The 17,273-nt window shown below is 33.2% G+C and overlaps 1 protein-coding gene across 1 annotated transcript in view; it reads right to left on the bottom strand.

Annotated features, from left to right (window-relative positions):
- DNAH8 (dynein axonemal heavy chain 8) overlaps nucleotides 1-17,273 on the bottom strand; it is a 131,169-nt gene that overhangs the window by 107,729 nt on the left and 6,167 nt on the right. The window contains exons 5-16 of the mRNA XM_035323204.1: nucleotides 15,668-15,752; nucleotides 14,174-14,322; nucleotides 13,333-13,522; nucleotides 12,780-12,943; nucleotides 11,529-11,705; nucleotides 11,044-11,157; nucleotides 9,092-9,199; nucleotides 6,543-6,644; nucleotides 4,895-5,041; nucleotides 3,714-3,911; nucleotides 2,770-2,846; nucleotides 2,231-2,330 (exon numbers count right to left, since the gene is read on the bottom strand). Of these exons, the coding sequence (XP_035179095.1) occupies nucleotides 2,231-2,330; nucleotides 2,770-2,846; nucleotides 3,714-3,911; nucleotides 4,895-5,041; nucleotides 6,543-6,644; nucleotides 9,092-9,199; nucleotides 11,044-11,157; nucleotides 11,529-11,705; nucleotides 12,780-12,943; nucleotides 13,333-13,522; nucleotides 14,174-14,322; nucleotides 15,668-15,752 (1,611 nt within the window). The remainder of the gene's footprint in view (nucleotides 1-2,230; nucleotides 2,331-2,769; nucleotides 2,847-3,713; nucleotides 3,912-4,894; nucleotides 5,042-6,542; nucleotides 6,645-9,091; nucleotides 9,200-11,043; nucleotides 11,158-11,528; nucleotides 11,706-12,779; nucleotides 12,944-13,332; nucleotides 13,523-14,173; nucleotides 14,323-15,667; nucleotides 15,753-17,273) is intronic.

Genomic DNA, 17,273 nt, shown 5'->3' with positions numbered 1-17,273 from the left:
AGAGAAGAAATTCATAGTTGATGACATGATACTCTTTGGAGATGAACCCATAGATACCGTTGTTATGATTGTCTCCTGTCTTCTTTCTATGCTGTTTCTTAGTTCAGCTTACTTACGACAATGCCTTGAGTACACCTAAACAATTTGCAAACCTAAGAGCTGAGCAACCAGTGTTCAAGGCCAAGCCTGATATAGCAAAGTTGCAGAGCCACCTTCTCTGAAAGAAAAGAACTCTGAGAAGCCTTGCTGGCACTTTTCCTCCTTGGGAACTGCCCACAGGAATGGCCTAAACTGTATTGTTAACAGATTTTACATGAGTAAAAATGTCAAGATACTTTTCAGATGTATGCATCTGACTAACAGCTAACATTTGCTATTTTCTACTAACTTCTCATTGACCTGCATGTAGAGACTTCTTGGTACACAATCTATGCTGTTATCTGTGCACAACCTTAGAAAAAAGGAGGCTCTGCTCACTGAATGGCTGCATTGCAGTCAAGCAAAATGTGCCCTGGAATCACATATTAAATTTGCATTGGCAAATTATTTGTACACCTAAAGCAAGCTATTTGTATTAAAAATTGTTTACAAAAGATAAAAAGTAATCCAATAATATCCAATAAATTGTTATATCTAGCCAGTTAATTGGTGACAGCTTCTTCAACAGATAAAAGAATATTTATACCCACTTAACTTTAGGCACCCAAATTGATGCAGTGATTATACAGACATATTGCTTAAGCAACCGCTACTCTCTTCACTTCCTGACACTACTTCTTACCCTGAATACCTAATACTGTCTAATACTATCTCCTGCATGCTGCCAACAAATATATGCAAGTAGCTTCATGGCAAACTTAACAGAAGAACTGAACTGGATGAAGAGCCCTCAGAAAAAATGACCTCTTTTCTCTCTCTCTCTTTATATATATATATAATTATATATATATATATATAATTATATATATATATAATTATTGTTATATTATAATAATTTATATTATATATATAATTTATATTATATATTATATATTATTATATTAATATTAATATATATTATGTAATATATATTATATAATATATATAATATAATATATATAATATATTATATATAATAAATATAAATAAATATAAATAAATATATAAATATATAATATATATAAATGGAAAAAAATCAGCCAGTGGTGGAGGCAGTGATTTCTTAAACAGTCAGTGCTGCTGAAAATATCTTCATCAAACTAAGATATCAATTGGATGTTCTGGAGGTGTTGTATACAGTTAGTAGATAGGAAAAGTACACTGTCAAAAGTGGTTCAGAGCAGCTATGTTAGGCTACATTTTTAAGTCACTGTCTGGAAGAATCTATTATCTTCTACTAAGCACAGAGTTTACAGAGACTTGTCCCCTCATGTAAACGTGTCAGTTGTCTGACCAATGTTAAACACCTCAAAATGTTAAATGTTAATGTGTCAATGTTAAACACCTCAAAAAATATTTAAATTAGTCTGGTTTTCTAGATTTCCTTTATTCTCACTGAAGAAAAATGGCCATTTCAAGTGAATTATTTTAGTCTCCAAGTTAGCATAAGAAATAGATCAGATGAATTGACTGCCGAAGGAACTTTTTTTCTTGAGTAGAAAGGGAGTGTGGATATCAAGTTCAGTCATAGGTGTTTACTTTGCAGACATCTAAAATCACGTTACATGAATTCCTCTCCAAACATTTAGAAGTCAGATGATGTGAACAGTGCCCAGAAGGTAATTTGCATTTACACCACAATCACCGTACACTACACAAACCATAGAAAATTACATTATAATGAACAAAAATGCAATCTACTGAAATTTTGTGCATATTTCCTACTGTTGCAGCTTTAGATAATAGCCACCTGTAAATGGCTAATTAACTGCAGAGGCCTCATATAATAACAAAACAAAAACTATATACAAGTGATGTACACTTGTGTAGAGAACATATTATTTACTTGCTGAAGTAATAACAGCAAAGATATTGCTTTAAAATTAAAATCTGTGATATAACAGATTTGCCTGGAAGAGCATGTATATCATTTGCCTACACACTCAGGTGTGTTCCCTGTAACAGGAAATCAGAAGTATAACTTAAGCATTTACAATCAGTTTGTGAAATAGGCACAATAAATACAAACTATGCATATTAAAATATTTCTTATTTTAAAATGTTTTGAATTTACTACAAAGAAATAAAATACCTTTTTAGTAGCTTCAAGTTCTGCTACATAATGCTGAAGAATACAAGAAACTGTATGTACTATTTCTTCTTGAAGGCATGGCATTTTCAGATTTTGAAACCTGTATTAAAAATGAGTACTTATAATGACATTTCCAAAACACATGTTTTTTCTTCTCCCTTCCATTTTGGGTACATAAACTATATAGAATGAAAGCAGCACAAATCTAGGAAATGCTTCTCAATCTGTGTTATATTTTTGTTGTTGTTGTTTATTTTGAGCAAGTTGAAAAGTTATGCCCTGGCGTCATTTATGTATATTTTTCTTTGATTTGTTTTAGTAACTTTTGGTATATACAAAATAAACCATGATAAAATAAAGAAACAGAAGAGTATATTGATTTGTATTAGAAAGCTATAAGACATTGCATCATTCATAACACCAATAGTGAAAACATTCTTATTAGACTCTTTTTTTCTAAAATTAGACATGTTATTTAAATAGTGCTAATAAGTAATTTCAAGTTGCTTTAAAGTATTTTAAAGCTTAATTGCCAATACCTTTGAAGTAACTGGAGTGCATGCTGTGAAGACAAAATTCTCCCAAAACATGTATGCATAAATGTCTGTATCTGTACCTAAAAGATATGTAATTTAGTATAGCTTTTATAGTCATATTTTAAGATTTTTACATTGATAATTTCTTAACGTAGTGCTATTAAAATATTACTGCTTCAAACAAAAAACAGCAACCTTCACTGGTCTATGCTTAATATAGTAAATAGCTAGTGTCAATCAAGCAGTCTCTTAAATTGCCAAACAATTTTAGCAAAGAACAATGAAAATTTAGCAAAAACAATGTATTAAAAACAGCAGCTTTATTCATGTGAAATCTAACCATGTGTCTCCAGCCTAATAAATTACCTCCATCTAGATCATTCTCTTAGATCTCAGAATTTTTGTCATTTTGGCTGCAAAATGACAGAATCTCAGTAAGGACTGTATGATATATCTTACAGCTTCCTTTGGAAGAAGGAGTGGACAGACAACTCCAGACAACTACAGACTATTTCTGTTCCACTTGCTGTGAAGACATATATCCTCTTGAGACGCTTTATGAATTAAGAGTTCCAATTTTTCCACTTGGTCTCTGGAACACAGTGGGACTTAACTGCTTCTCTTCCCAGACAGGGCCATGGTTAGACATGAATGCCCACTAAATTAAGGCACATATGTAAATTTGTATGTATAATGATAGGAAAGTGGGGAACTATTTCAATGTTATTGGAAAAATATATGTTCCAGAATGTAGGGATCTTTAAATAAGCTCAAGGCCAAACAATTTAAGAGTTAAGTAAAAAAATCATAATAATAACTTTTGAAAGTACAAGAATAATAATGTGCTCTCTTCACAGTCCAAAATTTCACTGATATTCAGGGAGATACACAGTAACTAATGATGAGATCATTCCTCAAGTGAGTTACATGCAGCAATTATTACTTACCTGTAAAGCTTCAACTTTTGCCATGAAGTCCACAAAATCTACATCAAAATCTGTTTTTCGTGGATCAAGGATGTCATATTGTTTCTTTTGAACGTTTTGGTAGATATTTTTGAATTTTATTGCCATAATATCTATCCCTTCAATAGTAGACATACTCAGTGCACCAAAAGTTTGCACTACAGTTATCATCTCTGTAATCTAAAATATAGAAGTTATGTTCATGCTCACAAAAAATAATTTGGTACTTCCTGTATTAACTAAAGTGAGGGGAAAATAATCTAAACAACAGCCAATCCCCTCAATTTAACTACTGTTTTCAGAAAAGTGTTGCTTCCAAGATTTTAAGTCAAATATCTTCAACAAAGCATAGCTAGCTCAGTTTTCAACATCAGTTCTCAACAAAATACAATGTAAAGCCATCTTCATTTTTCTTGATGGAAAAGGGTTTCTTTTTCGTATTTGACTGTTATGTTGAATAGGGTAATATGGAAAAATAATTCAAACATGACATACGTATACTAATAACATAAGATTTCACTGAATTAAAAAACAAAAACAAACAAAAAAAACAACCACCCACAATCATATTGATTAGCATGTATACATCACCTGACAAGGAAAACATCAAAGAATCAGACTTCCTACCTTGTGATGAGTGCCCAATTATCTCTTATCCCTTGTCTGACTTTATTCTGCGCCTAAGAGCACCTATAATTTTCTCTGTGCAAACTCTATGAATGCTAGTTTAAAATCCTTTCAGCTAAGTTAGCTAGCTAAATGTTAAGACCACAGCAAGCAGCAGAATCATCTGCAGAATTGTGTTCAGCAGTGACAGGAGTTTTTAATGACTTAGGTTATGATTCAAATAAGATAAGGTGTGATATTTTTCAAATAATTTTAAACTTTTGACAATCATAATGTACATCTAGATTAGGATGGAGGGAATTCACCTAATTAACAGAGACAAACTGGCAAATTCAATAGGACATTGCAAGGTAATTGCCTAAAATATTGCCACGACTTAGTCTATGGAAGTGCATAGTTGCTCTCAATAAAAAGTAAAAAGCTCTTTCACAGGTTGATTAAGAGCACATATAGTTGAGTCCACCTTGTGAAATGCTCTTTGGAGCATTTCTCCACTATTTCTCCACTGACATTAACAGCATATACAGTATACTCACTTTTTCTAATCTCCTACAAAAAGCTTCAGACTTTCCAAAAATGTACATTTCTGATACTTCAAATGATTTTTCTCCTAGAGCTTCCAAAATCTCCTGCTTAGTTTCATGAAAGCATTTCTGATATTCTTTCAATAGGAACATGCACTCCTAAAAAGTGAAGAAATAAATATCATACTCATTCTGGTATGCTCCTGTGTAAGAGATTAGAGAATCCAAATCCACCTTTAGTGGGTAATTATCATGGAATCTAGCTTCAGTCAACAGGCAGTAATGGCTTATTTACAAAGTTTTTCTTTTAATATTCATAGCAAACACTTGCAGCATATTGACATACAACATACTGTCAAGTGAAAGACAGTCATAACACTTCATCTCTGCCACGTCTTCATCTTCATGCTCTTCCCCCACTCCATTTTGGGGTCTCGCCGATGTGAAAACAGTCCTTCACAAACTGCACAGAGGTAAGCCTCTCACTGGCTGCAGTTCAAGAACTGCTCCAGCATGGGTGAATTCCACTGGGTGCAGTCCTTCAGGGACAGACTGTGCCAGCATGCTTCTCCTGTGGTCAGCAGTTCCTGCCAGGAGCCTGGTCCCACATGGGCTCCTCCATGGACTTGCAGTGTGGATATCTGCAATGTATCTGCCCTACTTTGATCTTCCATGGACTGCAGGGAGCAATCTGCGTCACCATAGTCTTCTTCATGAACTGCAGGGAAATCTCTGCTCTGGCACCTGGAACACCTCCTCTCCCTCCTTCTTCACTGACCTTGGTGTCCATAGAGTTTTTTCACTCACATTTATTCTTCCTTTGCCTCACACAGCTGCCACATGTTATCAATCCTTTCTTAAATATGTTATCACAGAGGTGCAACCAGTATCACTCATTGGCTCATCTTTGGCCAGTAGCAGGTCCCTTTGTGATCCATCTGGAACTTGCTCTATCCAGTACACGACAGCTTCTGGTCTCTTCTCACAGAGGCCACCCATTCATCTCCCCACCACTACCAAAACCTTGCCATGTAAACCCAATACATATGCTTTTCTGTGTAAAGTAGGAAGTCAGTAGCTGAGGTCTTCTAAAGGAGAAGGTACAAATGGAGTCAGTATTGGCAACCAGTAACCCCACAGCTAGAGGTATTTTATCATGGCACATACCATGTGCTTAATTTGTTCTTCACATATTACCATCACCTGGTAAAGAGGACGACTCTTAGTGCTGAACCTTCATGGACAAGTAAATCTGTTATTGGAAGGAGTTACTGTAAAAAACATAGGGATGTCTATTCAAATACCAGATTCCTACGGTAAAGGAAAATGGTACCGTATCAGAGATCCTCAAGATGGAAGAAGGTGGGTTATGCAGGATAACAAAATTCCTTGTTTGCAAATATGGTGAAGATGCTAGTTCCAAGATCAGTGACAGACCACACTGATGAAAACAAAGCCATTCTAATTTCAACAAATGTCAGTGGGATAAGAAATGGGAAAATTCTTAAAGAAGCATGAAATAAATGAGCAAAGAGGTGTGAAATACTTGATACATATTGAAACGCACAAGTAAGTTCAAGAAAGCATGCACTTCCTTGTGCGTATCAATAGGTAATCAAAAGGTTTAACAGGTAAATAACAAAAATACTGAAACACAAACCTTAATTTTTCCAATGACTATTGGTATCTCCTGCTCCCATACACGAGAAAAGCCACCATCTGTAATATATGCTTTACATGTCGTGACCATTTGATTTGTAACCTAGAGCAAACAAATGAAAACAAATAGGTCTCAGCTTACATGGAAATTTGCCTGTTTCACAAAATCTGACAAAATTTCCACATGCATATATTAGTACTATCAGAGTTTGAATAAATTTTACATATGGGAATAATAGTGGCTAAATAATGTAAGTAATACATGGGACAAAAATCCCACAGAAGTCTTAAAACTTTCCCAAAAGTGTACTAAAGTCCCAAGAACTATTTATGAGTACATGTAATTTATAAGCACAGCAATACTTAAAAACAGAATATCACCCATCACACAACAACAGGGAGAAGTTATTTAACCCTAACTATTCTTCACTTACATTGTCATCTTCACACTTTATAACACACACTTAATTAAATGCTGCCATTTAAAGAACTTTCTATCCTAGCAGCATGCCTTTGCCTTAGTCTCCTGTGAATAAGAAAAGGGGAGAATACACTTCTACTTCTCAACCACTGAAGTCCAAAGTTTTGTAATGACAAAAAGAGAGAGGAGAACAGGAATGAGTGCAGACGAATAAAACACATCTCAGAGAACAGCTGCAGGTAGACAATCTTTTCTCTATGTTAAATATTGTGAACAATTCAAATTAGTTCTCCTACTCACACGAGAGTATTGTAAACATGTCTTAATAATCCTTAACAATAAAGACTGAAAACTGGACCACTGCAAGCAGCCTCACATTCTAACACAATTACTGGTGAGGCTGTAGGTAGGACTTCCAGTATCCCCTCTGATGATCTTTAAATGGAAACACTCACTAAATTGGACAGTTAATCCATCTGAGCTTTGGTGAAAAATGCTTAGCTTGAAATGCAATTATTTCTTGCTACATCATAGCACAGTTTCATGTAACCAGTTTGTCTGTAAACTAGTGTCTGCAGTGAAATGTTCAATACTTTAGACCATTAAGTAACAGACATTATCAAGTGCCAACATAAAAAAAATGAAGTAAAAAAACACACCACCCTACTTAATAGGCAAATACAAATATTGTTGCATAATTCATACCTAATATCTGATATATGGAAAACAGCCTCAATCATGGATACACATAGCCTCGAAAAAGACATATATTTCTTAATGTTCTAGTTCAAATTGTATTGTGACAAAACTTAATACTAAATCCTGCAGTGTTCTAATTGCTATTTTTATTGGGAAAGAAAAATAAATAAATAAATAAATAAATAAAAAGTGAAGCTATGATGGTCTACTATGAGTTTCTCCTGTATGCTTACTGGAGGCTAAAAGAAAAACCAAATGGATTCAAAAAGTGTAACAGTTTTATACTGTGTGAACAGCTGACCCAAGGTGAAAATGTGGGATCTCTAGCTTTAACCCTTTTAAGCAGTTTAATCAGTGATATAACATCATAGATGAAGCACTAACTTCTCATTTTCATTTGCCCAAAGGAGAATGATCAGATTTAAAATTTTAGATCTAGTGTGTGTTTGTTTCTTTTCTTCCAAATCCTGTCCTTTTGAGAGAAAATAAAAGAAAAAAATCACTCATCAGGTCCTTTTTGAAAACCACAGGAAAAGATAAGGAGATTAAAGTCAAGTTTGTCAGCTGGGCAATAACCATTAACACTGTACAATATCATAGCCCAAAGTGTAAAAGAGGTATGAAAACACCATATTTATGGGAATTCTGCTTTTCATTCAAACTGAAATTGAGAATGAAAGAAACTAGGAAACTATGTTTAAGACAACTCCACATTTAAGAGGATTCTGAACTTCAGTTAGAGTGAAAATTAAGTATTATAACTTGTTTGTTCTTCAGAATTAGAAATGGACTACTAACAGAAACCTAACATGAATGAGAGAGTGCCAGAAGCTGGTAGCCTAATGTATAGAGGAAAAAGAGAAAAAAAAAAAATAAAAAAAAAAATAATAAAAAAGGAGTTATTATGAGAACAAACATATTTCCAAAAAGGGAGAAAGTAAAATAGCACATCCATTTCCTTTTGCGAAAATGAGAGCCAAGGTTTAATGTGTAAGAGTTTATGACCTGTGATTCAGTTAACTTTTCAAGTATGACTTGCTTCTAAAAACAGGAAACTTTTGTCTTTCATATCCTTTTGAGGAATAACACAGTCAGACTGAGGGCCATCTGCTTAATTAAGTCTCCAAGGCTGATAATAGAGAATTTTGGAGAATGCAGTGATTTAGAGAACAACAGATCATAACAGATCATTTGTCAAGAAGATAAGAAAATTTATTTTTGCTGAATAACAAAGTTCCTTCCAGCAGACAAGTCTCTACTCCAAGTTCAGTCCTCTCTTGATCAACATACTTCTCTTCCTTTCTCTTACAGACAGGCACTATCTTACCAGTTTTTAGCAAGTGTCCTACTAATTTAAAAAATATGCTTTTTTTTCAGAGAAAAATCATACTTTTTAAATATATAATGAATATAAAACTTAATATATTTACCTTTATAAACAATGATGTCATTCTTTCAGAAGTATTGTAATATCTTGAAACACTGTGAATCATCCGTATAGCATTTATCAAGTTCGGTATTCCGCGTGTCATAGATTCCTTAAAAAGGAAGTGATTCATTAAAAGGTCCCTGGTATATTCATCTAAAAGTGGTGTATTCATGTATTGAAACAAGTCCAGAGGAAGGCCACAATGTTGATCAGGGGGCTGAAGCACCTCTCCTATGAAGACCGGCTGAGGGTGTTAGGGTGGTTCAGCCTGGAAAAAAGGCGGCTATGGGGAGAGCTCATAGTGGCCTTCCAGTACCTACAGGGGGGTACAATTTCTCCAAGGCTTGAAGAAGTAGCACCAGTGGCACATCACAATGATATCACAAACACTATACTAGAGGATTAAATTAAAAATTCGGTTTTGTCTGGCTCAGCCATTTAACTCTAAAATAGATGAAAACCTCTTTAGGAATTTATCAGAGCTGCAATTCAGAACATCAAGAGCAAGTAAGTTTAACTGTCAATACTTAACAGAGAATCCAAGATCCAGGAATTAACTTTGGCCTGCAAACTCGAAATAAACACACTAATACTGGGGACAGACACAGCAGGCGTAAACCAAATACCATATTTTCTGCACACGCTAAATATCGAATCTGTATCTATTCTACGCCTAATCTAATATTTAATGTATTTTAAGTATCAGATATTAAATTCAATTCAATACATAATGCAGTTCTTTTTAAAAGAGAGCATATTCAGCTTGGATGTTATTATTTTTTAAGTTGGATACAACAGAAAACCCTGCCTAAATTATCTTGGTCTCTGGAACAATGCTCCAAGAGATGAAACAAATTCAGATTTATCCAAAGTGCTCCAGATTAAACAATGAACTAAGTTCATTATCCCCTAATAGTAAACTAATAAACAATCTCTTTAATGGGTTTCTACCCACAAATATATTTATTTAAGATAAAAAAGTACTGTATCAATTCCTATGAAATAGCTCGTCTGGTCCACACTTGACTATGACTTTTATTCCCTGGTACCTGGCGCCCTCTAGTGATAGACTGAAGGACTGAAGATAAACTGCTTAGTATTAGAGTCCTCATTTCTTCTATTCCATCCAGTATCATCTCTGTGTCATGTATTACCACGGTCTTTTTACTTCCCTTCAGTTAAAACTTTGAAGTAGGATCCTAAACTGCCATAAATTCAGAAAAACAGAAATGCAACACTCCCTGACAGCAGACAGGAGACAGGTAGGATCAAAACAGAGAGGACTGGAAAACAAGGTGGAACAAGCCATTTTTCCGAGGCTATTTCCTCCTTCCACCCTATTCTGCAAAAACCTTTAGAAACATATACCTGTTATACCAATAAGAATTAAATACTAAACCTAAAATTTTACTTTGAATTCGGGCTGAATAGTTTACATGGACAATCTTTCATTTAAGTTCTCACTAGCTGTTACTTCTACAAATAAAAGCAGTTAATATCATTTTCAACACCAAAATATTGTATTACCCTGAGAGAAGCATTTGTGACCTCATTAGGTTTCATCATTTTTTATATAATTGAAATTTTCTTATTTTGATTACAGCCATGTGATTATTCATTGACATATGGAATTTTCAATTAAATATATATTTTGAGATTGATTATACATATTTTATAGTGCAATATTTCAGCTCATTTTAAAATAATATTGGCAGCACAACTAACTCGGCAATCACATGCATTTTTTAATCAATAAAATACATATTTTAAAATATTTTACTATGTAATACATAATAAAATGTTTTAAATTAACACTTAGTTTGACAGATGTTTAGAGAAATCAGTACTTTTAAGCAAATACACAGAAGTCTTATTTTGCCCTGAAGTTTGTCTTATGGACATTCTATGTAAATATCTAAACTATGCTTAAAAAATAATGAAAGGCATACTTACAAGGTCATAGTTATAAAGTGGTTGACAAACTTTCTCAAGCGTGTATAAATATTTCACATTATCTTTTGATTCATTTGCTGCATCTGTTATTCTGGCATCTAGCTCTTGCCACATCTAGAGGAAAACCATTACTGTGAAAAAACTTTATATATAGTGAACTATTTATTTTAGCCTGCACTGATGTTCCAGAAGCAAACCTTGGTAAATTTAATTTTAAGGGCACTGTCAAAAACAGCAATGTAAGTTATTTTTTCTATTAATGATTTTTTTTTTTTTCCTAGATCTCTAATAATTTCTTATTCATTCTCTCAATATATTAAGCGCACTAGCACCATACTTAACTTTTCCCCCCTCTTAATTCTCCTCAGGAAATCTCTCTTAAATGCAATGAAAAAATAAAAATAAAAATATTGCAAGCTTTGTCCACTATAGTCAAAACCAATATAAAAAGAAAAAAAAAAAGAAAAAAAAAAAAAAAGAATTACCTTCAACAGTTTAGAATGTGCAACAATCAGAATATTAATGACAGCTTTGCAGTTGGGTCCTTTGATCTGCTCAATAAGGAAATTAAATTTAGCAGACATACATTTCCAGTGCTCTAGTTCAGTCAGTGGACCTGAATCATCAGCTTCTTTCCTCATCTGTTGACTCTCAATCAGAACCTTCATCAATTTGAAGATAAAATAAAATAAAATATCTATTGTTGAGAATAGACAAATCATAAAAAAAAAGAAGAGACAGAATGTTCTGAGGATACTAACTAAACAGGAACAAGCATGTTATTGTCACATGAAAATGGTTCTGATTTGGAAAAGAATCCTAATTCAGAATGGCACTTAATGCTATTCTTATACTGAAGTCAAGGTAACAACTGCATTATGTTCAGCTGCTGTCAAAAATTGGGTGGATCTCAGCATACACCTTTATTTATTTTTATGTTTTTTGTTGTTGTCGTTTTTTTTTTTTTTTTTTTTCTGTAATCAGAATTTGAAATGCATCCAGTTTTGGTGGAAAACAAACAAACAAAAACACTTCTGTAAAAAAACGGAAAAACTATTTAATAAATACGTTGCATATCAGATGTAAAAGTCATAAATGTACTCATCTACATACAGATAAACATGCAGACAGCTCTGTTTACATTTCATTGATATTTTTATTTACATGCCCAGTTTATACAGATTCTGTACTTCAACAAAGGGTTCTGTGCTTTATCCTGGAAATCTCAGACAATAATTTCTTAACTGAGACATCACCACGTAAGATTTGCACAGGAAGACCAGATGAAAAATGCCATGCTGGGCCTGGTCAAAGATCTTTCCAAGAGTAATACCTCATGCCACAAATGCAGCAGAAACTTAACAAGTGATGTTACACACGTGTGCGTATAGATATATATGTGTATATACATATATATATGGTATATGCAGTCTACATCAGCATTATTCCTTCTGCATCCTTCTGTACTTTCCTCTTTATTAATATAATTATTATTATCCTTATTATATCCTCCTTATTTGTGTATTAGCAGTTCGGGAACTTGTATTCTTACTAGAATGCCAGTTCCCAAGGAAAAGGACTGCCTTCTCAACTTCATTTGTCTATGGAAGTGAAGCCATCAGCATACTTAGGCACATATATAGTCTTAGTCTTAAAATAATTTCAGGCAAGTCTCATACATCATTTCTAAGTATCTATCCACATTCATGTTGGATTGATGTGTTAAAACAACTTACTCTTTCAATTTGTCTATACCAGATCATAAGTACTTCCTCTAGCTGATGAACCATATCAGGATTATCTGCTGCTGCTGTTACTTCCTCAAAGGACTGGAGTTTAGAAAAATTAATATGATCTACTTGTTTCAACTGAACAGTTCCTTCAATGCTTATTATAGCCCCTGAAAAAATAAAATACAATCAAATAAAATACAGCGATTACAATACAGAACCAATTAAAACTTGAAAATTTGTTTCCACACTGTAAACAATTTAAGTTTACTGATTAAAGAAACATACTTCCAAAGTTTTAATGTAGCAGCCATTCCACTGCAGTTGTATAAAACAAAAAATTCTTTTAAATCCTGTATGTTCCTCCTTAGAAGTAACATATCACTAGATAATTTTCTCAAGCAAATAATCTATCCATGTACTTATTATGCAAGTAATTATCATTTTATTTTTTTCCTTGAATTATGGGGTAAGTTGCTTACGTATGTCCTACTACATTGAAAGGGAAATTCTTAAATGAATTTCTCTAATTTGATCATTTCCTAAATATAAAGCTTACCTTCTAGAAATGAAAGGTATCTGTTAATTGTTTCCACAAATTTTTGTTTGTCTTTTGTATCCTGTTTGGTCTGACTTAAAACACCCCAATTATTCGTTGCAAAGATAGCTGGGAGAAAAATCTTTTCTATCATATTCCTAATGCCACATAAAAGTCCTTCAGTAGCATCCAAAACACAAAAGAATATATCCTGTATTGTAACAGAATGGTCATTAGTGATGCAATAACTTAGACTGTAAATAGTATTATAAAATCATCATTTTTTTTTATATATAAAGGCACTCTGATTTTGTATATGAAAACTTTAATTTAAGAAGAAAAGTCTTGTTAATTTATGAGAATCCCACACAAATCTAATAATTTGTCTTATATAGTTGTAAAGCAGAAATCCTCATGCCACATGATTTACTTAGGATAAACATGCATTTCACACATAAAAGAGACAGGTACAAATAAACTTTTTCTCTCCTGGAATTTGCTGTATATAAAGTCTTCTAGGTAAATATGAGTCCTTATAGTTTAGAGATTTTGATCATGTGTACAATGTATTTAGTGGCATTAATTTATTCAAAAATGTTAAGGAGGAGAATGAGAAACTAATCTAAATGCTGATTACTCATTTAACATGAGCTCTGCAAGACACTGAATTCACAGGATATCCTGAGTACTCGCTGAATGCATCAGTATCTCCACAAAAAAGGGGAGCACAGAGTGTGATACAGGTTAATATTCAAAAACTGCAGTAATCAGTAACTTTATGTATGTAAGACCAATAACACAAATAAAGAAACAGAACAGCTACTTCTTAAGTTCTTAGTTTTTAAAAGATATGAAAGAATACCTCATGTATAGTTTTTGCATTTATAGGGCTGTCATTCTTAAAGCGAATAAAAAATAAGCATAGCCCGACAAATTTATCTGGTGTGTTGTCCACGTACAACTGCATCATTTTACTTCCTTTTACAGCTCCTGGAAATGTCCGACCACATTCTGAAAAGAATTTCACAGGTATCACTATATATTATTATTTTTTTAAAGTAAGGTATTGTAAACTGCTTAAACTATAGTGAAATTAAATTCAACAAAGAAATTATTTATTTTCTTCTTTTGTAAGAGAAGCAAAAGAATCCATGGTTGTCATTATCCACACAATTAAAAATCTATACCAAGCCTACAAAAGATGCCTCACAAAGCACTTTCAGTTTATTATACTACACTGAAAAGGGAATTTACTCAGGTCCATCTTTCTGGGGTAATTTGCTGGTGGCTGAGATACCTTACAGGCTGATTCTCATTCATTCTATCAAAGATGTCATACCCAAGTGAAAAAATAGAGAAAAATGAGTAGGTAAGTAGTATGGAATTAGGGAAGAGTGGGATAGGAAGCAGAAATGGTAGAAAAAACAGCGTATGGAAAACAGGCAAATGGTAGAAGAAAGTGAGGCAGTATTATAGGTTTTTAATGTCCTGTTCAAAAACATATTATATCAATATACTCAAAGAAAAATAATTAAGGTTATTCTGGCAACCCAAATTCTATTTTTTCCTCATTTTGAGTGCTCATATTTCATCTTGTTAATTATTTCAGTATATCAGTATCTGAATATAAGCTAATACAGAATGCTAAAAGAAAAAAAAAAATGAATTCTATCATGTGACAGACTATTAACATAAGATTCATCATTAGATTTTCAACCTTCAGGTTTACCACACATTTCGGCCAATAGGTGAGGAATAATTGGCTGCAACAATCTTCTAAGTTAGCAGTAGATGAGTGTACATAATACATCTATACAAAACGGTGATAAGGGGGTGAGATAGTCTCAGTTCCTCTGTGAATATAATCCTATGCAATTTGATTGTTTCTTACAAGTAGGTAAGGGAACAGCATGTTCAGAGCTTAGAAAATCATTAGGCATTTTAGACATCAAATCATAATTCTCTACTGAGCATTTGAAAAATCAAACATTTTCAAATGTTTATAATAAATGCACATTCAAAGAGGTTTTACAAAATAAGTTTCTAATGAATTGAAGGCAAAACTCCAGGAAGAAATAGTTGAAAACAATTTAACATTTCAAAATCTCTTCTCTTTTGCCTTCCATTCAGGAATGACTGAAATATATATATATATATATTTTTTTTTTTTTCTGGACAATTTCACAAAGCAATCATTTACAATATACATTTTCAGTCCTTACAGCAAAAGACTGCAAAACAATCAACTGAAAAACAGATTTTATTCTGGTTAATATTAAACACATTTAGCAATAGATGCTATATGATATAGATGGTCTACATCTGCCTTAATGTATCGATGTTGTTAAAAAGTTACCTATTCCTGGTACATCTCCTTCTTGATAGAAAATTTTCAGTGCTTTAGTTCCTCCCTTGGCAAAAAAAGAATCAAATGCTTCCAGCTGTTAAATCAAAAAGTGAATACTTGTTACTCAAAATATTATTATTTTTATGTGGTTTTAAGATGTGCAGCATCATTTGAATATGCTACTGCTTAAAGTTTTGATGGCATTTAGTGTTTATACTAAAATGTTATTAGAAGGTACAGAAAAAAAAAAAAAAACATAATAGACCATTTAAATATTTCCTTCAATTACTGAACCTGCATACACAGGTTACTGATAATCATATAACAAATATTTATGATCTTGACAAGTAATGCAGAGAAACTCGACGGTATTCTGTTACTCTAAGAGATCTGCAAGTATCAGCTGGAAGTAACTAGACACTTAGCAACATACATAGCAGGCTTGCATGACCTGACATATCCTGCTGTTGCAACTCTACTCCCTTAAAAGATTTGTTTGTAAAACAGAAATAACATCAGACACGAGGATTTTACCCTAGAGATACTAACTGGTCACTTTTCCTCTAAAACCTTTTCATGATGACAAAGACTTTGCTGACTTCTGGAAGGACATTTATCTCAGTTGAGGGAAACCATAGTGACCCATGATCAGCTTTCTGTACCCATCTATAAAGTGACCATTCTGAAACCCTGCAGATCTCTGGACAGTAGTTTTGATTTTGTCATGTTATACAAGGCGTTTTGGATAGTAAAAATTGGATTGCAAAGCTTTCAAGTGAAAACTTTTTGCATATAGATTATCATTTCAAAAAACATGCCTGAAATTATAACTGAGGCTTCCAAAATCTGAATTTCCAAACTGTCCTAGGCGATCTCCTGGTGAATATGTGATTCAGCACAGGAAACAAACAAAGCTCTAAAAAGCACTGAAATAAGGCTTGGGGGAGATCAGAAGGGCGTGGAGTAAGTCTGGGTACTGATCTGGTCAAAATCTAGCTTCTTTCACAGCCTCTGTAGTTATCTGCAAGGATGATGAAATCGCAAAGATGGGGCTTGGCATTCAAATTGTCCAACTAAACAGCTCTACCTGGGTAGTTACCTCCTTCACATCAAAAAAAAAGCATCAGCTAGCAACTGTGTCTGGTGGTGCATCATTTGTTCAAACACAAAGCATAAGCCTCTAGACACGGTGTATTTCTTGAGAAGCATGAACCCACCCCAAAATAAGCAAATATAAAATTTGAATGAGAACTGAGGTAGGAAAATAAGTAACACCCAAATGGACATAATTTAATCCCATTCTTTTGAGAAGACAACACTATGCAAAAATAAAAGAACTAAAGGCAAGGAAGATCAAGAAATGTACACTGTGCTTTCACTTTGGTTAATAGGCAATAGTTGATAACAGAGTTAGAACTGAAAAAAAAAAAAAAAGAAAAATTCCCCCTGAAATAGTTACATATGTATATTATATATAAAATAAATTGATAAAGTGCTGAAAGGTCAATGAGAAAATCAGAAAAAGATTCACTACTGCAAAAAGTAATCCAACTTGAGAGCAAAAGAAAGGTGAACAGTAACTTTTGGGCTTGCATGATTTTATAAATGAGGTAAG

The sequence above is a fragment of the Oxyura jamaicensis genome, chromosome 3 (assembly GCF_011077185.1).
Source record: "Oxyura jamaicensis isolate SHBP4307 breed ruddy duck chromosome 3, BPBGC_Ojam_1.0, whole genome shotgun sequence".
Lineage (NCBI taxonomy): Eukaryota > Metazoa > Chordata > Aves > Anseriformes > Anatidae > Oxyura > Oxyura jamaicensis.
This window is presented reverse-complemented; position numbering and strand designations above follow the sequence as displayed.